The sequence below is a fragment of the Coregonus lavaretus genome (assembly GCF_964263955.1).
Source record: "Coregonus lavaretus genome assembly, chromosome: 21".
Taxonomy (NCBI): domain Eukaryota; kingdom Metazoa; phylum Chordata; class Actinopteri; order Salmoniformes; family Salmonidae; genus Coregonus; species Coregonus lavaretus.
The window spans coordinates 27647431-27671102 of record NC_140008.1 but is presented as its reverse complement, the minus strand read 5'-3'; the positions used below and the strand labels follow the sequence as shown (position 1 = coordinate 27671102).

The following is a 23672-nucleotide window of genomic DNA, read 5'->3' as shown; positions in this document are numbered from 1 at the left end:
GAGATATTGGGGTGCAAAAGAGCAAAATAAATAACAATATAGGGATGAGGTAGTTGGGTGGGCTAATTTCAGATGGGCTGTGTACAGGTGCAGTGATCGGTAAGGTGCTCTGACAACTGATGCTTAAAGTTAGTGAGGGAGATAAGAGTCTCCAGCTTCAGAGATTTTTGCAATTCGTTCCAGTCATTGGCAGCAGAGAACTGGAAGGAATGGCGGCCAAAGGAGGTGTTGGCTTTGGGAATGACCAGTGAGATATACCTGCTGGAGCGCAGACTACGGGTGGGTGCTGCTATGGTGACCAATGAGCTAAGATAAGGCGGGGATTTGCCTAGCAGTGATTTATAGATGGCCTGGAGCCAGTGGGTTTGACGACGAACATGTAGTGAGGACCAGCCAACAAGAGCGTACAGGTCACAGTGGTGGGTAGCGTATGGGGCTTTGGAGACAAAACGGATGGCACTGTGATAGACTACATCCAATTTGCTGAGTAGAGTGTTGGAGGCTATTTTGTAAATGACATCGCCGAAGTCAAGGATCGGTAGGATAGTCAGTTTTACGAGGGCATGTTTGGCAGCATGAGTGAAGGAGGCTTTGTTGCGAAATAGGAAGCCGATTCTAGATTTAACTTTGGATTGGAGATTCTTTATGTGAGTCTGGAAGGAGAGTTTACAGTCTAACCAGACACCTAGGTATTTGTAGTTGTCCACATACTCTAGGTCAGACCCGTCAAGAGTGGTGATTCTAGTCGGGTGGGCGGGTGCCAGCAGCGTTCGATTGAAAAGCATGCATTTAGTTTTACTAGTGTTTAAGAGCAGTTGGAGGCTACTGAAGGAGTGTTGTATGGCATTGAAGCTCGTTTGGAGGTTTGTTAACACAGTGTCCAATGAAGGGCCAGATGTATACAAAATGGTGTCGTCTGCGTAGAGGTGGATCTGAGAGTCACCAGCAGCAAGAGCGACATCATTGATATACACGGAGAAAAGTGTCGGCCCAAGAATTGAACCCTGTGGCACCCCCATAGAGACTGCCATAGGTCCAGACAACAGGCCCTCCGATTTGACACACTGAACTCTATCTGAGAAGTAGTTGGTGAACCAGGCGAGGCAGTCATTTGAGAAACCAAGGCTATTTAGTCTGCCAATAAGAATGCGGTGGTTGACAGAGTCGAAAGCCTTGGCCAGGTCGATGAAGACGGCTGCACAGTACTGTCTATTATCAATCGCGGTTATAATATCGTTTAGGACCTTGAGCGTGGCTGAAGTGCACCCATGACCAGCTCGGAAACCGGATTGCATAGCGGAGAAGGTACGGTGGTATTCGAAATGGTCGGTGAACTGTTTGTTAACTTGGCTTTCAAATACTTTCGAAAGGCAGGGCAGGATGGATATAGGTCTGTAGCAGTTTGGATCTAGAGTGTCACCCCCTTTGAAGAGGGGGATGGCCGCGGCAGCTTTCCAATCTCTGGGGATCTCAGACGTTATGAAAGAGAGGTTAGTAGTTATAACTATCATATAGCCAGAAAATAAAAATATACAGATTATTAGGATACATGAAACCTGTGTGAATACAGTGTGAATACATCCTTAAATATCCATAGTTAACTATTACTCTGAAATCAAACTGGATAAATAATACCATATACCCTATCCATACAGTGAGGTAGGTTTGGATACATAGCTTTAGCCACATCTATGAACTGTCACAGTGACATGAGCCGTGCTTGACTTGGGCAGGAGGAGCTCACCGGAGCTGAGTACCGGCACCTCAAATGTTCTACTGCTTGAGCTCCTGTTCCTCTTATAGAATAGTATCTCAAAAGTATTGTGGAGCTCCTGCACCTAAATATAAACAGTACCGGCACCCAAAAATGAGTACCGGCACCTATTTCAGTCCAAGTCAAGCACTGGCACAGGAGGGAATTCTGACTGATTGGTTTCAGTTTAATTCACTTTCAATTGTTGGGTCATATGAAAAGGAGTGAACATGGGAACACACATACACCCAGGCATGCAAACATGCACACACATGAATGGAGCATTACTAGGCTGGTGAGTTGTACACACACATTAGACAGAGGGTGGGGCGCCAGTAATTAATGGGCTCTGCTGTCAGCTCGTCCGTCTCTCCAGCCCGGAACACACACACCACACACTAATTCTCTCTCTTTCTCTCTCTCTCACTCTCACTCTCACTCAGCACTCCCGGACGATTCTCTCCTGCTTTCAGTGTCTTCATCTAAGAAACTGTATGATATTGACAATTTTTTATGTGAGCCTCTGGATATCATTTGAAAATGGGTCTCTATTATTCTAAAAGAAATGGATAGAGATCACCTCATCTTTTGTCTTAATTTCATCATCCTGTCTGGAAGGGACAAAAGAAAACCAACGTTTCATCCATTTTATTTTTATTTCTACTACTGTACCTGAAGATAATGGGACTCTGTGGGAAGTTTTTAAACTTTAACTCTCCTTTAACTTCAAATCCATTCGTCATCTTTGCTTCTTGAATCAAAATAACCCACGCGGACCTGGGAACCACACTTGGAATGGGACCTGGTCCCATGGAACTGACCGGGACAGAGCACGCTAACAGGGGTTAGGATTATTTACCAGGGGGTAACTCCACCGGGAAGACCATCCCCGGGGGTCCCAGAGAGAGGGAGATGCCTTCCCTGAACCACAGAAACTAACACACACACAAACCTCATCCCCGGGGGTCCCAGAGCGATGCCTTCCCTCCACCACGGAGCCATCTTCCTCGGAGTCTTTCTCATCGCGACAGGCGGCTCCACTGCCTTTCTCACCTCCTCACAGGTGGGTACTATAAAGAAATACAATGTACAATCTATTATTATTACTGTTATGATTATGGTTAATATTAAAATAATGTTATTTATTATTATTACAGAGCCGCCTGCAGGCGTTTTCTCTGTGCTGTGTGGTGCTGGGAGCAGTCATGCTGATCCTGGGGCTTCTCTGGGCCATGAGTAACAAGCACCACGTCGAGTACAGCCAGGGAGAGTACCCCAACTTCCCCCAATACCCCCACCAGGGAGAACACCCCAACTATCCCTACCCACACCCAGACCTCAACTACCCTGGCCGGTATACCCATCCTGACTTGGGACACATCCTCTTCAGCCCCCGTGGTCCTGTTGGACGCTTCCCAGAGTCCCAGTCAGCCCTACTGCAGAGGTAACACATCCCTCTTGAATTGTTATTGTTGAATTTCAAGTGCATAAAAGGTCAATTAAAGGTTACAACGCACTGTGCATGTCCTGTAAGTGTGTGTGTGTGTGTTTGTGTCTAGGACCGAGCACCAGCAGCAAGGTGTGTATGGGGCTAATGATGTGGACTACCCCCCACTCAGCCCCCCCTCCCGCTACCCCCCCGGGCTGGGCCCCCCACCTCCCTACGAGGTCGCCATAAAGACCACCTGTAGCTCCACCCACCTGCGCCGCGCCTACTCAGACACACACCTGGCCTCGGAACCCCTGTTTGGCCGATCACGGGAGATCAGCTTTGAGGTGTGACATAACCTCAGACAGGCCCACACACTGCCTCCACCCACCACACTGGATGAGGAATACTGTGGCCACACCCTTCACTCAGGCTCTTCCAATCAACTGTCAGCCCAGAGGAAAAGGCAGGAATAGGAGATGGCCCTAAAGCCCTGCATATATCTGTCTGTCTTCAACAACCTGTAGTTTAGCATGTTTTCACAAGCTGCCTTCTAAATGAGACAAACACATTTTCAAATATTTCAAATACTTTACCTGTGCTTGCTTGAGTTTGACTGGTGCAAAGGAACCGATGGAATAGCTCAAAAGTGCAAACCACACTCAATGTCCGCAGTGCCTCTCCCTGTCTCCGCTAGCTCTTTACAGTATATGCATGTGTAACAGAATATAAAAGTTAAATAAAAATAGTTTGAATACTTGAATTGATGTCATGTCATCTAGTAGTCCTTTTGAAATCAAGATGTGAGAAATCCAAATGTGATACATTAATGTGTCTACGAGGACATCTAGTGGTCAGTCGACATGCTAGACAACTAAAACCCTACAAATACAACATCCCGCCCCTTCTGAAGGGTTTTGTCTAGAAGGGCTACAGCTTTAGTCCAAATGGACTTTTCTTAGCAGGTTTAAAGGCGCTGCATGGTACATCTGTCGTCTGCATTTGCCGTGCAGCGTTTACGGTGATACGGCCTCTGCCGAAATCAGGGCATTCCTACTTCTTGTGCTGCGCGGAGCAGCGTAGAGCTGTTATGAAGTAAGTTGTCAAGGAAGTGAGTTTGTGTTTATACAGGACCTCCCGCCCGCACCTACCGTCAACCAATCATGTCAATGCATTGCTCTATACAGCGCTATATGGACCCCCCTCCACGTTACAACATTTGGGAGGCGCATGGCGATGTGGTATGGAGCTCAATTTTGCCTCTGCATGACTCCGGAGGGCCCGCATTGCGTCAAACCCTCCATATGGTGTCTCCTACCACATTTTCAGATCAAGCATAAATATGCTTTTAGGAGAATTTACGCAGCGGTTTAGGATCATTAATGTTGCAGGTTGTGATAATTTGGTTAAGTTTAGGAAAAGGGTTAACTAAAATACAAAAAACAATATTCACTTTTGACGTCAGATTTGACAAAAGCTGTATCCCATCTAGACATGACCCTTAAAGGCTCTGCATGGTCAATCTGTAACACCTGATGATCCACCTGTTCTGCCACAAGGAGAATGTAGTGTGTAGAAACAGGCTCCACATACACAATCAGCCCAGATATTTATCTCCTTGGCTGATTAATGATTAAATGATGGTACTTTATAAATGCACATATTGTTATTCTGTGCAATTTGGTTGTTTAAGACTATGAATTTAGGAATTACATTCCAGGGGCCTCATTTATCAATAATGCATAGGCACAAATATGTGCGTAAACCATGTGTGGGATCATTTCCACGCAAAGTGTGAGATTTATCAATATGAAAGTTGGATTGAGTGTTCACAAATTTAAGCACAGCCATGACCATGCATATGCACAGTGCCAAGTGGTGGAATAAGGGAACTGCTTGTCAAGCGTAGAATGGGGAAATATATGTTGAAAATGTGTGAAGTTAGGAGAGTAATCATTAAATCATTTTTCAATTTCATTGTATTTCCATTGTGAATTCATGCAACATACACTACATTTTTTTTATTTTACCTTTATTTAACTAGGCAAGTCAGTTAAGAACAAATAATTTTTTACAATGACGGCCTACCCCGGCCAAACCCGTGGTCCTCTGTAGCTCAATTGGTAGAGCATGGCGCTTGTAACGCCAGGGTAGTGGGTTCGCACCGCCCTCCCAATCACAGCCAGATGTGATACAGACTGGAATCAAACCAGGGTCTGTAGTGAAGCCTCTAGCACTGAGATGCAGTGCCTTAGACTGCTGCGCCACTCGGGAGCCCCATGACACCTGCTCGTCAAACATCTCATTCCAAAATCATGGGCATTAATATGGAGTTGGTCCCCCCTTTACTGCGAGTGGCGCAGCGCTCTAAGGCACTGCATCTCAGCACTTGAGGCGTCACTACAGACCCCCTGGTTCGATTCCAGGCTGTATCACAACCGGCCGTGATTGGGAGTCCCATAGGGCAGCGCACAATTGGCCCAGCGTCGTCCGGGTTTGGCCGGTGTAGGCCGTCATTGTAAATAAGAATTTGTTCTTAACTGACTTGCCTAGTTAAATAAAGGTTAAATAAAAAAAATATATAAAAAAAATAACAGCCTCCATTCTCCTGGGAAGGCTTTCCACTAGATGTTGGAACATTGCTGCGGGGACTTGCTTCCATTCAGCCACAAGAGGATTATTGAGGTTGGGCACTGATTTTGGGCGATTAGGCCTGGCTCGCAGTCAGCGTTCCAATTCATCCCAAAGGTGTTCGATGGGGTTGAGGTCAGGGCTCTGTGCAGGCCAGTCAAGTTCTTCCACACCGATCTCGACAAACAATTTCTGTATGGACCTCACTTTGTGCACAGGGGCATTGTCATGCTGAAACAGGAACGGGCCTCCCCCAAACTGTTGCCAAAGTTGGAAGCGCAGAATGTAATTGTATGCTGTAGCATTAAGATTTCCCTTCACTGGAACTAAGGGGCCTAGCCCGAACCATGTCTAGCTCAAACCAGGACTGCCAGATTGTGAAGCGTGATTTATCACTCGAGAGAACTCATTTCCACTGCTCCAGAGTCCAATGACAGCGAGCTTTACACCACTCTAGCCGACGCTTGGCATTGCGCATGGTGATCTTAGGCATGTGTGCGGCTGCTCGGCCATGGAAACCCATTTCATGAAGCTCCTGACGAAGTTCTTGTGCTGACATTGCTTCCAGAAGCAGTTTGGAACTCGGTAGTGAGTGTTGCAACCAAGGACAGATTATTTTTACGCGCTACATGCTTCAGCACACGGAGGTCCCTTTCTGTGAGCTGTGTGGCTTACTACTTCCCGGCTGAGCCGTTGTTGCTCCTAGAAGTTTCCACTTCACAATAACAGCACTTACAGTTGACAGGGGCAGCTCTAGCAGGGCAGAAATTAGATGAACTTACTTGTTGGAAAGGTGGCATCGCATCCTATGACTGTGCCATGTTGAAAGTCACTGAGTTCTTCAGTAAGACCAATCTACTGCCAATATTTGTCTATGGAGATTGCATGGCTGTGTGCTCGACTTTATACACCTGTCAGCAACAGGTGTGGCTGAAATAGCCTAATCCACTAATTTGAAGGGGTGTCCACATACTTTTGTATATATAGTGTATATTGTCCTGCTATAGGCTATAATTTGACCACATCAGTGCATTTGTTTAGATAATAATCCATATAAAATAGGTAATTTGTTAGGGGTAGGCCTGTGTGTGAAACTGAAACCATTGTTGAAATACTATAAAATACTGAGATAATGGGAAATCGAATGAGAGATGGTTGATCTTGCTGTTGGAAGATTTGGCACACGCTGCATTTCTCAGAGAGCTCGTTTTTAGAAACTGGTGGGAGTCTTTCTGCAAAATACAGATTGGCTAATCAGACATCGTTTCCCAAAACCAATTTTATAGAATTTTTGCTGGGATTTAAGACCTACTTTAAAAAGGCAAACGCATGCCATTCCGGTGCACATCCAAGTGCTATCCACAACAGGCACTTTTCAGCGGGAGCTTGCTGATAGGCATCTCACAGCCGCGATGAGCCAATGTTTTGTATGCAATCATCAGCAAAACGAACAGTAACACATCCCATTTGCATACACCATCGCACAACAGGTTGAAGTCAAGAGGGGTTTTCTTTGCCATGATGCCATCGATGGGTTCCCAAATATGATGCGCGTAACATAACCTATCACGCTTAGGTGATAGGTTATGTTACGCGCAAAAAGACGCTGCTGAATGTGGTCGCCAGGTGGAACGCACGACTCGTTCATTCTACAGAACAGCAATGTTAGCATGTTTTAATTTTTACTGGTCAAGCCACAACTGAGCGAGCCAAATAAAACATTTTGGTTGAACTCAATCTCTTACACTAGCACATTTATTTCAGTCTAGGAAAAGTTGTTTTTTTCTTCGCTTTTTTTGGTTGCGTGTTGTATTTAATGGCACGACGTTGTATATTCCCCATGGGCTATAAAGGGATGATTTTGACCATATATGGTTAATTAGGGGCGGTTCGAAATGCAACTAGCCAAGGTCGTGCACAAGCAGAGGCAAAGAACAATTGGTATGTTTTCCTGGTATCTCTTACTGGTGTGCGTATAACGCTCGTAGGATTGTTTGATAAATCACACTTTTCCTATGCGTATGAACGTTCTAAATTCCGTTCGTAAGTAGTATTTTAGAATAGTTTCTACGCAACATTGATAAATGAGGCCCCAGGTTAGGCTATCTTTCGAACAACACATGCTGGTAATAAAAACTGACTGGCCAGTCAATCATCACAGTTTAATCATTTAAAATTATAGGTTTGCTTGTTCACTGAAACATGCTGAACCAAAGTGTTCTGCTTCAGAGATAATAACATACTGTGCAACTAATTTAAAACTAGTCTATGGATAATTAATTACACCACACAATAGGAATGGCATCTCTCCCCCCACAGCGTCGTCTAGTTAAATCAACAGCCAGACCTCTGACAAAACACTGACGATATCCAGATCTTTCTCTTCTCCGCCACTGCCCTGCCCCACCCCCTCCCTGTCTCCCTCCCCCTCTCTCTGTCTTTCTCCTTTACTCTTACCGTCACCGAATACAATTCAGAAACCGACTTCCTTTGACCACGCGCAGAACGGGGCTGTGTGACTACCGGGGGCGAGTGTCCTGCCCTGCCCTGCCCAACCCAACACAAATTCAATGTCGACCGTGATGTAACGTTATAACGGATTTAAAGGATCTATCAGGATTACCTCTGGCAAAGCAAGCGGGATGAGTTTTAAATGATAGTCTCGGTCGAGTAGAATATTTTGATTCTTGAGATTCTTAATTTTTGTTTAGATAACAATCACAACCCAGCATGCCACATGGAAAGCATAAAGGAAGTGAAACTAGTTGAGGAATAGAGGAGTAAAAAGACAACGGAGAGGTTTAGAAACTAAATAATCATCTCCTTCCTTTATCCCCGGCTGGGCAGCTGGAAGCCTCTTCAGAAGGTAAAGTAGTGAGATGGTATGCGCCTAGTTCAATCAACAAGTGATCATCTGATAACTCTCTACCCCTCTTCTTTGATCTTTTTTTTTCATTTTCATTTTTATCTTTCTCTCAATTTAAATTAACTTTAAAGGGCTTTATTGGCATGGGCAACATGTGTACATTGCCAAAGCAAGTGAAATTGACAAGAAACAAAAGGGAAATAAACAATAAAAAATGAACAGTAAACATTACACTCACTCATCTCTTTCTCGCTCTCTCTCTCCTGCAGATTGTGTATGATGGTGTGATGGTGTTGGTGGAGGAGTGTGGAGGTGTGTGTGAGCCAAGTCAGGGGGTAGCCCCAGGCAGACAGGGGGAGAGAAGGAGGCCATCTCCCCAGGGTGTGCTGCTATCTCTAGGCTTGGTGATGATGGTAGGAGGGTGCAGCATTCTAGCTGTGTGTGTGTTTATTACCAACATAACATGTTAACTAAGTTGTATGTAGATGGTGTCCTGGCTTACTGTGTGTGTGTGTGTGTGTGTGTTTTATTTCTTTTATTTAACCTTTATTTAACTAGGCAATTCAGTTAAGAACAAATTCTTATTTACAATAACGGCCTACTGTGTGTAGGTAGTAGGGGGGTTCCTGACTCTGCAAGGTCCAGCCCTCTGGCTGGGGGTGCTGATGGCTGTTACCGGAGCAACACTGACCATCGCGGGACTCTGTATTGTCATGACAACGCTACAGGTGTTGGATGTACCTGGACACTTCCTGTTACACCCCCGCACAGGAACACGCTACAGCCCACACCAGGCCCTGGCCATCCAGAGGTAAACACACACACACACAGGGCTGTTACGGGCTGTAATACCGCCACACCGGCAGTCATGAGTCATTACCGCAGTAAAATTCCACGTGACCGTTGAGTCATGGTAATCTCCTCTTATGCACTCCTTGTGTTATTGTCTATTTTTCTATTATTTATTGGGGGTGTTTCTCTGCATTGCTGGGAAGGGCCCGTAAGCATTTTACTGTTAGTCTTCACCTGTTGTTTACGAAGCATGTGACAAACAACATTGTATTTGATTCGATTTGATTTGACATGCATTGGTAGGACCCAACACACTAACGACCATCAGGTCCTAATGGCCTGGTACTCTATTGTACCTCTAAACACTCTGATATCAATGCAAATGCAATCGAAAATCACATCAAACTCATCATCAAAACATTATTGTGCTTTTAAAACTCACCTCACTGTGATTGATACATTTGAAGAAAGAAGTTCAACAACGGGTTGAAACTGAGTGGAAAACATGGTTCTTGTGGATGTGGTTTCAAAGCTTAACACAACAAAATGGACAGCCCTTTTTACGGTGATGATTAATTCAAAACACCAATACGCATATTAGAGCTTATGCATACACATAGGCCTATATATGAGCCCAAGCCTGAACCCCCCCCCCCCCAAATTAAAATAATGATTGTGCCGTTCGTTATACAATACATAGCCTACTGCATATTACGCACGGCAGAAAAACATACAACTAAACAGATTTAAGATGTCTTTGGTACATAATTGTTCTAGCCAATACTCCAAAATCAAACAAATTCCAGTAATCGCCTTTGAGTGTGGACTGTATTATTATGCATACTGGATGGACTGGTTACCTTATGCTACACTCCAAAGTTTCTATTCATGAGTCTAGGAGAGAACGTATAGGCCTAGGCGATGCTGTTGGTTAATTGATTGTGCAGGGTGGCTTACAGAGTTAGCCTACAATTATAGTGAATTTGTATTGGATTTTGCATAGCATATTAATAGGACATTTTCCTTTCTCGAGCGCGCAGAGGGGCTGTCAACAGTTTAATGAAATATGTTTCGTTGTGAAAACATGTTACGAACAGATTTCACTTGGTTTCCCAAATTAAGCACTGGGTAGCTGCAGGAACAGGGTTTGAGAGCCCATGGCATACAGAGTTTGGGGCGGAATATCCCCTGTCGCGCAGCGAGACGCTGCATGCGCCTCAAACAGTGGTTGATGCAAAGATTAAAATAACCCAAGTAGCTTACCCTTCATGATTGAAAAACAAACCTGCGGGAATGTGGCCTCCATTCGCTATTCGAGTGCATACAGAGTGAATGTATTTTTTCCTCTGCCCGTTCCTGCCCATTTGATAATGGGCCATTCTAAATCGAAACTAATTTTACATTTACATTACATTTTACATTTTAGTCATTTAGCAGACGCTCTTATCCAGAGCGACTTACAGTGCATACATTTTCATACTGGCCCCCCGTGGGAAACGAACCCACAACCCTGGCGTTGCAAGCGCCATGCTCTACCAACTGAGCTACAGGGGACTTTACATATTAGTAAAGACAAGATTCAATTGAGAATAGTCTGATGGTTGAAAATATGACCACTTGATGAGAGAACAGTGTGCAGCCTGAGGCAAGGAACAGAGCACAAGCGTTTTTTGTAATTTTCTCAAATCATCAATAGCCTATAGTCGCATCATGCAGCCCATATATGTTCTGATTTCTAAGACATTCTAAGGTTTGTATCATTCACAACTAAAGTTGCCATATAACTCTAAATCTAGTGTATATAGGACCTGTTTCAAATGATCACTTTTACGCTCAACATAGCCACTTCATATGCGCACTCACTCCGGAATGGGGAAAAATATCCTTTCTATTTTATTCAGCTATTATCAATTATATTCTTCTTACTATAAAATCATATAATATAAAATAATGGCATGGACTTATAAGCATATCTTATCTGCTAAATGAACAAGCCTACAGCCTATGGCATGGCGCATAGCCAGATAACATACATTAGGCCGATTCCTATTCTGTTATTCTGAAATATATTTTCTTCATATCATAATGTTCTTTAGACCTGACTACAATAAATAATGGATTTGTTGCGATGGTGTATATTAAATTGATTTATTATACTTTTTAAATGTAGGTGTTCAAAAGGCGCGCATCAGCGGCTTGTATGCGTGAAGGCCTGGAGATGCTAAACGTGTTTATGTTAATTAACAGTCAATTACAGTGGACAGGATGGACAGGAGACTAGGAAAGGATTCTAGGAAACAAGGAAAGAATGCAATATGAGCAACATGGGAGTTTGTCACTATATGTCGAAATACTTTATAATCCTTCTCTCTCTCCCAAGGAGGTTAGACCGGATACGTAGGGAGATGTCAGAGGACTCTGTGCGTGTGCCCCCCTCTCTACACCTCCCCTTGCCCCCTACCCCTCCTCCCTGGGACCTGGAGGCACCCCCCTCCTACGACTCTGTCATGAAGAGCCGGGGTCCTTCTGACCTCTGAGGGCTAGGATGGGACTACTGTTCTGTGTCTATGGACTATTCCCTTGCTGCCATTACACAATGAGCTAAATCAAGCACACTTGTGCTGGGAGAGACATTGTTCTGGAATGGAGGGGATCGCAGAGGCTGTAAGGGGTTGAGCCCACCGACATTGTTTACATACTTGTTTGAAGGAGTGTCTTATAATGCTACTATTAAGACTACTAAAGCGTAATACACTGTGCTCCTATAGCCATTTGTTGTTGTTGCTGTCACTTTTTACCATAAGACCGCCCAGCAGCCATATATTTTGACTTTGTGGCATCGTGCTACACCAGGCGACGAGCCCAGCACCCCGCCAGCACTAAGCCTTCACTACCAGTCTCAATGGAGAACCCAGCCTTTAAAACCCCAATCTGACTTTCTTGCGGCCTTGGACTCCATTAGCTGTGTGTGCTGTGAATGTTGAGGGAGTTAAGTCTCATTCCCTAGTGTGAGTGAGAAGGTGTGTTTGTGTGTGTGTATGTGGGAGTGAGTGCATGTGTGTGCATGCGATAGAGCAAGTGTGTGTGTGTGCTTCTGTGGTCTTGTATGCACCACTGATTCTCTTTTTTGACAATGTAATAACATCAGGACAGAGATGATTTCAACCAGAAGTGCCTTGTTGTTACAGTAGTAGATGCTTGTTGTAACAGTTTTTTTTTATCTCTCTCTCTCTGCCACACTGCTGCATGTTTCTATCAAATGTTGCACTTCATGTTTTAATGTGATGTCATGATCAACTTTAGTAAATTAATATCCATAGATCTCTGAGTGGTTTGTGTCTCAGTTGTGAGTGTTAAAGTATTGTTATAGCATACAGTGCATTCGGAAAGTATTCACACCCCTTGACTTTTTCTCCATTTTGTTATGTTACAGCCTTATTCTACAATGGATTAAATAGTCCCCCCCCTCATCAATCTACACATAATACCCCATAATGACAAAGCAAAAAAAGATTTGTAGACATTTTTGCAAATGTATAAAAACCCCCCTGGAAATATCACATTTACATAAGTATTCAGACCCTTTACTCAATACTTTGTTGAAGCACCTTTGGCAGCGATTACAGCCTCAAGTCTTCTTGGGTATGACGCTACAAGCTTGGCACACCTGTATTTGGGGAGTTTCTCCCATTCTCTGCAGATCCTCTCAAACTCTCAGGTTTGATGGGGAGCGTCGCTGCACAGCTATTTTCAGGTCTCTCCAGAGATGTTCGATCGGGTTCAAGTCCGAGCTCTGGCTGGGCCACTCAAGGACATTCAGAGACTTGTCCCGAAGCCACTCCTGCGTTGTCTTGGCTGTGTGCTTAGGGTCGTTGTCCTGTTGGAAGGTGAACCTTCGCCCCAGTCAGAGGTCCTGAGCGCTCTGAAGCAGGTTTTCATCAAGGATCTCTCTGTACTTTACTCCATTCATCTGTCCCTCGATCCTGACTAGTCTCCCAGTCCTTGCCGCTGAAAAACATCCCCACAGCATGATGCTGCCCCCATCATGCTTCACCGTAGGGATGGTGCCAGGTTTCCTCTAGATGTGACGCTTGGCATTCAGGCCAAAGAGTTCAATCTTGGTTTCACCAGATCAGAGAATCTTATTTCTCATGGTCAGAGTCCTTTCGGTGCCTTTTGGCAGGCTCCAAGCAGGCTGTCATGTGCCTTTTACTGAGGAGTGGCTTCCGTCTGGCCACTCTACCATAAAAGCCTGATTGGTGGAGTGCTGCAGAGATGTTTGTCCTTCTGGAAGGTTCTCCCATCTCCACAGAGGAACTCTGGAGCTCTGTCAGTGTGACCATCGGGTTCTTGGTCACCTCCCTGACCAAGGCCCTTCTCCCCCGATTGCTCAGTTTGGCTGGGCAGCCAGCTCTAGGAAGAGTCTTGGTGGTTCCAAACTTCTTCCATTTAAGAATGATGGAGGCAACTGTGTTTTTGGGGACCTTCAATGCTGCAGACATTTTTTGGTACCCCTCCCCAGATCTGTGCCTCAACACAATCCTGTCTCTGAGCTCTACGGACAATTCCTTCGACCTCATGGCTTGGTTTTTGCTCTGATGTGCACTGTCAACTGTGGGACCTTTATATAGACAGGTGTGTGCCTTTTCAAATCATGTCCAATCAATTGAATTTACCACAGGTGGACTCCAATCAAGTTGTAGAAACATCTCAAGGGTGATCAATGGAAACAGGATGCACCTGAGCTCAATTTCGAGTCTAATAATAATAATAATAATAATATGCCATTTAGCAGACGCTTTTATCCAAAGCGACTTACAGTCATGCGTGCATACATTTTTGTGTATGGGTGGTCCCGGGGATCGAACCCACTACCTTGGCGTTACAAGCGCCGTGCTCTACCAGTTGAGCTACAGAGTACCATAGAGTCTCATAGCAAAGGGTCTGAATACCTATGTAAATAAGGTATTTCTGTGTAGTTTTCACTTTGTCATTATGGGGTATTGTGTGTAGATTGATGAGAAAACATTTTAATTTAATCAATTTTAGAATAAGGCTGTTACGTAACAACATGTGGAAAAAGTGAAGGGGTCTGAATACTTTCCGAATGCACTGTAAGTTTGCTCAGTTTCTTGTTCTGTTCTAACCTCAGTTACACTTGAAGTAAATGCTTTATCAAGGAGAGTGAGATGAAGGGGAGAGGAAAATAGGACGGTGGAGAATGAGGAGCTGTGGGCCTCCTAGCAGAGGCACCCTTTGAGACTTCTCCCATTCATCTCTCTCCTTGAGAAAGCATTTACTTCAAGTAGAACTGGAGGTAGGACAAGGTGACCCACCACTGGCCACCACACACACACACGTTTTATTATTCTTGTGGGGACCAAACAATTGATTCCCATTCAAAATCATATTTTCACTAACCCCTACCTAACCCTAAACCTAACCCCTAAGCCTAAAATAGCCTTTTTCCTTGTGAGAACTGGCGAAATATCCCCACTTGTCAGAATTGTATTTGTTTAACTACACCACAAGGATAGTAAAACCACACACACAAAGTCTTGTATAACTGACCTTGTGGGGACAAACAATTCATTCCCTAACATAAATTCTAACCTTAACCCCCTAGAAATACCATTTGACCTTGTGGGGACTAACAAAATGTCCCCAGTTGGTCAAATGTTTGATTGTTTACTATTCTTGTGGGGACTTCTGGTACAAGTATAGTTAAACACATCCACACACACACACACACCTTACTCTGTCTGCAGGCTGTAATAACCAGCAGAGTGGAACACCGTTGCTGAATTACAAATCTTGAACCTCCCTCTCTCCTCCTCCTTCTCCTTCTCTCCCTCACCTTCAGTAGTATCTGACCCAGAGCATAACCTAGCCTTAGCTAAGCTACATACTAAGGTAGAGTGGGTTTGGGTCAGAGTTCATTGGTCAGGGTTAGGGTAGCAGCATGGCGGAGGGTAAGCCGTACCGGTATGGTCTGATCGCGGCGGGGATGTGTGTGTTGTTAGTCGGTCTGTTCGTTATGACTCAGGAGCGACCTCACATCTACGCAACAGTCTGCTCTCTGGGGATCACCATGATCATCCTCGGCACCGCATGGAGCCTCTGCCAGTGCTACCCTAAGGTAAGGACTGGTGTGTGTGTGTGTGTGTATGTTCAAGTTTAAATTTACCTCGGGGAGCCAGCCAATGCAAGTCTTCAGGTCTCAGGTAAGGTTACCCATCAAGCAATCACTGAACCACCTTACATCTGTGTATGAAAGAGATAAAGTGTTAGTGTGTGTGTGTTGAACAGGATGGTGGTTTGGACAACTGTGATTTATACTGAAACAAAAATATAAACGCAACATGTAAAGTGTTGGTCCCATGTTTCATGAGCTGAAATAAAAGATCCCCGAAATTTTCCATATGCACGTTTACATCCCTGTTAGTGAGCATTTCTCCTTTCCAAGATAATCAATCCACCTGACAGGTGTGGCATATCAAGAAGCTGATTAAACAACATGATCATTACACAGGTGCACCTTGGGCTGGGGACAATAAAAGGCCACTCTAAAATGTGCAGTTTTGTCACACAACACAATGCCACAGATGTCAAAATTTTTGAGGGAGCGTACAATTGGCATGCCGACTGCAGAAATGTCCACCAGAGCTGTTGCCAGATAATTAAATGTTAATTTCTCTACCATAAGCCGCCTCCAATGTCATTTTAGAGAATTTGGCAGTACATCCAACCGGCCTCACAACCGCAGACCACGTGTAACCACGCCAGCCCAAGACCTCCAAATCCTGCTTCTTCACCTGTGGAGGGGGAGGGGGGGTGCTAAGGAGTATTTATGTCTATAATAAAGCCCTTTTGTGAGGAAAAACTAATTCTGATTGGCTGGGCCTGGATCCCCAGTCGGTGGGCCTGGCTCCCAAGTGGGTGGGCCTACTCCCTCCCAGGCCCACCCATGGCTGTGTCCCTGCCCAGTCATGTGAAATCCATAGATTAGGGCCTAATGAATTTATTTGAATTGACTGATTTCCTTCTATGAACTGTAACTCTTTGAAATTGTAGCATTTATATTTTTGTTCAGTATAGCAGCAGTGTGTGTGGTCTGTCTCCACTCGGTCTCTCCCAGAGCCATAATAAACACAGAATGAGTGCGCATGGAATAATCAAACAGGGTCATTACACCTGTGTATTTCTGTGTGTCAGGTGGTGTTGATCTCTCAGAGCCTGGAGGAGAGGGGAGCAGAGGACAGCATGGATGCTGCTGCAGGGGAGATAAACACCAGGTACTGTATACACACACTCAGACTCCAGTAATACACTAATATGTAGTATTACTAGGAAGTAATGTGATCATGACTGTATATTGATGTGGAGCGTTGAGAGAAATGATAATTTTCTGGAGACTGACGTCTATCCCCCTTCTCTTTCAGTGTTTCACTTGCTGGTTTCCATGATAACAAGGTCAGCATACGTGGCCCTGCCCTGTCTGTTTCTGTCCCTCTGGTACTCCAGCTCCACTCCTCCCACAGCTGTCCCATACTACACCTGGCTTGACCTGAAATAAACATTTTATGGATTTCATATTTTACTGTGATCACTCCTGCTTCACACAGACACAAAGAACAAGAACGTTTACAAAAGGTTGTGCATTCCAGTTTATTTTATATCAAATTTCCCCATAATCAAACTCTGATGTACAAATGAAAACTGGGTTTCAACATGCATGGTCCTGTCTCGACGGACTGGCCTTCAGCAGGAGTGATTCTCAAAGCAGAATGACAGACAGAATAAAAACCTGGATCCATGTCATTCCTTACCCTCCCTCCCTCCCTCCCCACCCTCCCTTAACCCCCTCCCTACACACCACAGATACAAATAAATGATTGATTGGTTGGTACTGTTTTGAGAAGTACTACAGGTGCAGTTGAGAGTCAAACTGAGCAGTAAGCTCTGTGAGTGAGGAGTGCTGTGTCACTGGCACACCAGACCTAGAACACACCTGAAAGCTCTGACACAGCCTTCTAAGACAAGGACGAGGGCCCGGTCAGTCTGCTGGTCAATATGCAGCATGTTAACATTCACACACAGTTCATTAAAGCAAGTAATCTGTTGCCAGGTAGGGGATTGGGGTGAGGAGGGACAAGGATGAGAAATGTGATGGGGAGGAGGGATGAGAGAGGTGAGGGGAGTTGGGAGATGAAGGCACTTGAATTCTCCCAGGAGTTGGGTTAGGTCAAGAGGTTAGTGGTCAGAGGTCCAGGTGGGGTGGAGTTTGGTGTCAGAGCTTAGGGGTCAGAGGTTATGCCCCTCTGTGTATCCAAAGGCAGACATGAACAGACAAATATAAACAAAGGCAAAAAACGAGAAACCCAGCGGGCAAATAATAATGATAAAGCACAGAGGGTACGCTGTGTACGTGTGTGTATAAGAGGGGGAAACAGTGTGTGTGTGTGTATTTCATTGGCACCCAAAGTAAAACTTGCTCCTGATCTCTCCTTGGCACGATGACCCCATCTCTGATGTTGTGTGTGTGTGTGTGTGTCACAGGGCAGCTGTGGTGGCATAAGGCATGAGTACAGTGATGTCAGGAGAAACCAGAAACAAATAAATTAAAATACCTAAAATCCAGCGCTGTGATTCAATGTAGGGGAGGGGAGGGGAGGAGAGAGCGCTGATTGGTTGGTTGGCTTGGTTCCGTTTGTGTTCTAGAACCCTCCGTAGACTGCGTTAGCCTAGATACCACTGTGGTTACTGGAGCAACAGACATAGCAGCGCGTTCTCTACAGTGGCATTGGCTGTGTGTATGTATGTGTGTGTAAAGCGCTAAAACCAAAAGAAAGATAGGTGTATGTGTGTGTGGAGGATGGTTAAGATGCTCTAGCGGACTTGATCACTATTGCTCTACTCCACTATAGACTGGGGTGGACTATAAAGTGCATACTTAAAAACCCTTGTTAAACGTATGTGTGTGTCTGAGTTCCTCCAGAGCAGGTTATACCGTGGCCTCACACATACACACCTCTAGAGTGGAGCACAGGACACTTTAAAATATTATCTTACATTTGAAATTTCAGCTATGGAACAGATCTTTACAATAATGAATATGTCTGTTTAGTTACATTGGCAAATATGAGCAACAACTTACAAAACAAACCAACCCGTCCCTTCCTTGTGAGACAATAGTGGCTACATCTAAAATGACACCCTTATGCCTATATAGTATAGTACACTAGCTCTGTCACTGAACCTTTGGTCAAAAGTAGTGAACTACATAGGCAATAGGGTGACATTTCCAACTCAGCCAGTAAGAGAAGAATAAACTGTTCTGTAACCCATTAGTCTCGTCTCTAAACTCTCCTCCAGTTCTGATTCCATTAGTCTGGCCGGAAGTCACTCAAGATTTTTCACGCATCCTTCGTTGCTCCGCCGACCAGGCTGTAGCGGGCCACTCCCTCCATACTCTTGGCAATCAGAGGTGAAAAGCAGTCTTTTGATTGGCTGTCTGGAGCCTTCTCTCCATTGGAGGGATTGTGTCTGGTGGGAGGAGCTAAGGGTCGACATCCTCCAGATCACTCTTTGAATCACCGAGCATCATGGGAGACTCGGAACCCTGAGATAAAGAGAGTGGGGCGAGAGAGAGATTACAGGAGACGTGGCATTTCAGAGTAAAGAGATCTTTATAGAGTTTCTATGAAACCGATTCATACAAAACTCTCCAGCCAAGATTAGAGCCCAGCCCAGTCCTGAGAAGTGACAATACCCCTATTCTAGGACCGTTACTGAGCTCTTCATACTTGCTATGTCTCTGTGAAACACACTGCCGGACTGTGTGTGTGTACCTGTCGGAGGCTGCGGTCTGCGTTCTCGTTGGCTGGGCTGCCGTCAGAGCCGTTGCTGCTGCCAGACGGCTCCTTCTCGTTGAGCAGTGCTGTGGCGTAGGCCAGCGTGTCCTGGGCTGAGATGGTGCGCTGGAATGTTTTGGCTGTTGACGTCTCATTGGACACGTTGCTCTGAGGGGTCCAGTAGTGTTCCGACATCTGACAGAGAAACAAACACTGTTACACTAACACAAACTCTACTCTCTCTCTCGCTCTCACACACACACAGTTGAAGTCGGAAGTTTACATAAACTTAGGTTGTCATTAAAACTCGTTTTTCAACCACTCCACAAATTTCTCGGTTAGGACATCTACTTTGTGCATGACACAAGTACTTTTTCCAACAATTGTTCACTTATAAATCACTATCACAATTCCAGTGGGTCAGAAGTTTACATACACTAAGTTGATTGTGCATTGGAAAATTCCAGAAAATTATGTCATGGCTTTAGAAGCTTCTGATAGGCTAATTGACATCATTTGAGTCTATTGGAGGTGTACCAGTGGATGTATTTCAAGGCCTACGTTCAAACTCAGTGCCTCTTTGCTTGACATCATGGAAAAATCAAAAGAAATCAGGCAAGACCACAGAAAGAAAATTGTAGACCTCCACAGGTCTGGTTCATCCTTGGGAGCAATTTCCAAACGCCTGAAGGTACCACGTTCATCTGTATAAACAATAGTATGCAAGTATAAACACCATGGGACCACGCAGCCGTCATACCGCTCAGGAAGGAGACGCGTTCTGTCTCCTAGAGATGAACGTACTTTGGTGCGAAAAGTGCAAATCAATCCCAGAACAACAGCAAAGGACCTTGTGAAGGTGCTGGAGGAAACAGGTACAAAAGTATCTATATCCACAGTAAAACGAGTCCTATAATCGACATAACCTGAAAGGCCGCTCAGCAAGGAAGAAGCCACTGCTCCAAAACCGCCATAAAAAAGCCAGACTACGGTTTGCAACTGCACATGGGAACAGAGATCGTACTTTTTGGAGAAATGTCCTCTGGTCTGATGAAACAAAAATAGAACTGTTTGGCCATAATGACCATCGTTATGTTTGGAGGAAAAAGGGGATAGCTTGCAAGCCGAAGAATACCATCCCAACCGTGAAGCACGGGGGTGGCAGCATCATGCTGTGGAGGTGCTTTGCTGCAAGAGGGACTGGTGCACTTCACAAAATAGATGGCACCATGAGGAAGGAAAATGATGTGGATATATTGAAGCAACATCTCAAGACATCAGTCAGGAAGTTAAAGCTTGGTCGCAAATGGGTCTTCCAAATGGACAATGACCCCAAGCATACTTCCAAAGTTGTGGCAAAATGGCTTAAGGACAACAAAGTCAAGGTATTGGAGTGGCCATCACAAAGCCCTGACCTCAATCCTATAGGAAGTTGTTGGCAGAACTGAAAAAGCGTGTGCGAGCAAGGAGACCTACAAACCTGACTCAGTTACACCAGCTATGTCAGGAGAAATGGGCCAAAATTCACCCCACTTATTGTGGGAAGCTTGTGGATGGCTACCCAAAACGTTTGACCCAAGTTAAACAATTTAAAGGCAATGCTACCAAACACGAATTGAGTGTATGTAAACTTCTGACCCACTGGGAATGTGATGAAAGAAATACAGTGAGGGAAAAAAGTATTTGATCTCCTGCTGATTTTGTATGTTTGCCCACTGACAAAGACATGATCAGTCTATAATTTTAATGGTAGGTTTATTTGAACAGTGAGAGACAGAATAACAACAAAAAAAAACTGAAAAATCCATGTCAAAAATGTTATACATTGATTTGCATTTTAATGAGGGAAATAAGTATTTGACCCCTCTGCAAAACATGACTTAGTACTTGGTGGCAAAACACTTGTTGGCAATCACAGAGGTCAGACGTGTCTTGTAGTTGGCCACCAGGTTTGCACACATCTCAGGAGGGATTTTGTCCCACTCCTCTTTGCAGATCTTCTCCAAGTCATTAAGGTTTCGAGGCTGACGTTTGGCAACTTGAACCTTCAGCTCCCTCCACATATTTTCTATGGGATTAAGGTCTGGAGTCTGGCTAGGCCACTCCAGGACCTTAATGTGCTTCTTCTTGAGCCACTCCTTTGTTGCCTTGGCCGTGTGTTTTGGGTCATTGTCATGCTGGAATACCCATCCACGACCCATTTTCAATGCCCTGGCTGAGGGAAGGACGTTCTCACCCAAGATTTGACGGTACATGGCGCCGTCCATCGTCCCTTTGATGCGGTGAAGTTGTCCTGTCCCCTTAGCAGAAAAACACCCCCAAAGCATAATGTTTCCACCTCCATGTTTGACGGTGGGGATGGTGTTCTTGGGGTCATAGCCAGCATTCCTCCTCCTCCAAACACGGCGAGTTGATTTGATGCCAAAGAGCTCGATTTTGGTCTCATCTGACCACAACACTTTCACCCAGTTCTCCTCTGAATCATTCAGATGTTCATTGGCAAACTTCAGACGGGCCTGTATATGTGCTTTCTTGAGCAGGGGGACCTTGCGGGCGCTGCAGGATTTCAGTCCTTCACGGCGTAGTGTGTTACCAATTGTTTTCTTGGTGACTATGGTCCCAGCTGCCTTGAGATCATTGACAAGATCCTCCCGTGTAGTTCTGGGCTGATTCCTCACCGTTCTCATGATCATTGCAACTCCACGAGGTGAGATCTTGCATGGAGCCCCAGGCCAAGGGAGATTGACAGGTCTTTTGTGTTTCTTCCATTTGCGAATAATCGCACCAACTGTTGTCACCTTCTTACCAAGCTGCTTGGCGATGGTCTTGTAGCCCATTCCAGCCTTGTGTAGGTCTACAATCTTGTCCCTGACATCCTTGGAGAACTCTTTGGTCTTGGCCATGGTGGAGAGTTTGGAATCTGATTGATTGCTTCTGTGGACAGGTGTCTTTTATACAGGTAACAAACTGAGATTAGGATCACTCCCTTTAAGAGTGTGCTCCTAATCTCAGCTCGTTACCTGTATAAAAGACACCTGGGAGCCAGAAATCTTTCTGAGTCAAATACTTATTTCCCTCATTAAAATGCAAATAAATGTATAACATTTTTGACATGCGTTTTTGTTGTTATTCTGTCTCTCACTGTTCAAATAAACCTACCATTAAAATTATAGACTGATCATTTCTTTGTCAGTGGGCAAACGTATAAAATCAGCAGGGGATAAAATACTATTTTCCCTCACTGTAAAAGCTGAAATAAATCAATCATTCTCTCTACTATTATTCTGACATTTCACATTCTTAAAATAAAGTGGTGATCCTAACTGACCTAAAACAGAGAATTTTTACTAGGATTAAATGTCAGGAATTGTAAAAAACTGAGTTTAAATGTATTTGGCTAAGGTGTATGTAAACTTCTGACTTCAACTGTACACACACATACATACAGGTCTGAAATTGTGTGGGTGTTATATTGTGCTTGATGCTTGCCTTTTTCTGCAGCCACTGCACTGCCCAGCTCCAGTGACCAGACAGATCTTTAAAATAGTCCTTAGCAGGGGCACACCTGGAGTAAAGAGACACAAACACTTTATGTGAAACCAGGAAGTATGAAATGAGAGGTTTTTACTGAAAATGGTGGACATGAACATATTTCCCGGTCTCTGGAGGAACTCACTTCTGTGCCAGGGTAACCAGGAACTTGACACACTGGTAGCAGCGGCTGCTGTCCACGTTGTTACTCTGGTGCATCAATGCTGCAAACAAGAGAAGAGTCACACACACACTTTCCACATGCCTTAAGGCGTCCGCATGCTTCCCAGCCGAAACAGTTCGTGCATATATTATGATGACTTTTTGTTCGTTTCGGACTTCGGTGAGTTTTTTCCCCCGGCTGTTCGGGCAACCACATTTTTTTTCTAGAGGCAAGCCGAAGTTCGGAGCCGAAGTCCACGCCCCTTCATCGGTGATTGGTCAACAGTAGGGATTCTTCAATAAAGTATTCTTTGTCATTCAACGAGAGACGACTCGTTTTCATTGAAAAACATTTTTAATTGAGAAATACTGCACCAAACATCTTAGTTAGATGTAAAATTGCACGACTAAGATCTCCTTGGCAAAAACGTCAAAATCAATGATAGATTTCTTGAGTTATTTTAGATTACATTTGACTATTTTGAGGCTACGGTGTCTGAAAATGGACAAACAGTACTATTGCCGCTTTTTTCTTGTTTTTAAGAGAAAGTATTTTAAAGGAGTATGCAAGCACACTCGTTGGTTCGGCTAGCCGAGTTCGGCTAGGCACCAGACAAACTGAAGCATGCTGACGCCTTTCCACACACTCTCCAC

The 23672-nt window shown here is 44.6% G+C and overlaps 3 protein-coding genes across 6 annotated transcripts in view; 2 read left to right on the top strand and 1 right to left on the bottom strand.

Annotated features, from left to right (window-relative positions):
- Positions 1–2021: 2021 nt before the first annotated feature.
- On the top strand, positions 2022–5158 carry LOC311148598 (uncharacterized protein). Its single transcript, XM_084185580.1, has 3 exons — positions 2022–2816; positions 2911–3197; positions 3313–5158. The coding sequence occupies exons 1-3, from the start codon at positions 2730–2732 to the stop codon at positions 3533–3535; spliced, it is 597 nt and encodes a 198-aa protein (XP_084041706.1). The 5' UTR covers positions 2022–2729; the 3' UTR covers positions 3536–5158.
- A 3155-nt stretch (positions 5159–8313) lies between these two features.
- Positions 8314–12791, top strand: LOC311148520 (uncharacterized protein). Its single transcript, XM_084185501.1, has 4 exons — positions 8314–8679; positions 8949–9092; positions 9291–9490; positions 11852–12791. Exons 2-4 carry the CDS (start codon positions 8967–8969, stop codon positions 12006–12008), a joined length of 483 nt encoding a protein of 160 aa, XP_084041627.1. The 5' UTR covers positions 8314–8679; positions 8949–8966; the 3' UTR covers positions 12009–12791.
- A 4329-nt stretch (positions 12792–17120) lies between these two features.
- Positions 17121–23672, bottom strand: part of usp24 (ubiquitin specific peptidase 24) — a gene marked incomplete at its 5' end in the record, with an annotated part of 56192 nt that continues 49640 nt past the window's right edge. For all 4 annotated transcript variants that reach the window (XM_084185796.1, XM_084185797.1, XM_084185798.1 and 1 more), the window contains 4 exons: positions 17121–19093; positions 19323–19520; positions 22815–22890; positions 23002–23080. In XM_084185796.1, the coding sequence (XP_084041922.1) occupies positions 19031–19093; positions 19323–19520; positions 22815–22890; positions 23002–23080 (416 nt within the window). In that variant the 3' untranslated portion in view covers positions 17121–19030. The remainder of the gene's footprint in view (positions 19094–19322; positions 19521–22814; positions 22891–23001; positions 23081–23672) is intronic.

What these genes read in the sequence shown, in the direction of transcription:
- LOC311148520 (XM_084185501.1), top strand. Translation starts at nt 8,967, where the DNA reads ATGGTGTTGGTGGAGGAGTGTGGAGGTGTGTGTGAGCCAAGTCAGGGG. An exon ending in CTCTAGGCTTGGTGATGATG is followed by an intron (nt 9,093 to 9,290) that starts GTAGGAGGGTGC and finishes TACTGTGTGTAG; the next exon opens with GTAGTAGGGGGGTTCCTGAC. An exon ending in CAGGCCCTGGCCATCCAGAG is followed by an intron (nt 9,491 to 11,851) that starts GTAAACACACAC and finishes CTCTCTCCCAAG; the next exon opens with GAGGTTAGACCGGATACGTA.
- LOC311148598 (XM_084185580.1), top strand. Translation starts at nt 2,730, where the DNA reads ATGCCTTCCCTCCACCACGGAGCCATCTTCCTCGGAGTCTTTCTCATC. An exon ending in CCTTTCTCACCTCCTCACAG is followed by an intron (nt 2,817 to 2,910) that starts GTGGGTACTATA and finishes TTATTATTACAG; the next exon opens with AGCCGCCTGCAGGCGTTTTC. An exon ending in CAGTCAGCCCTACTGCAGAG is followed by an intron (nt 3,198 to 3,312) that starts GTAACACATCCC and finishes GTTTGTGTCTAG; the next exon opens with GACCGAGCACCAGCAGCAAG.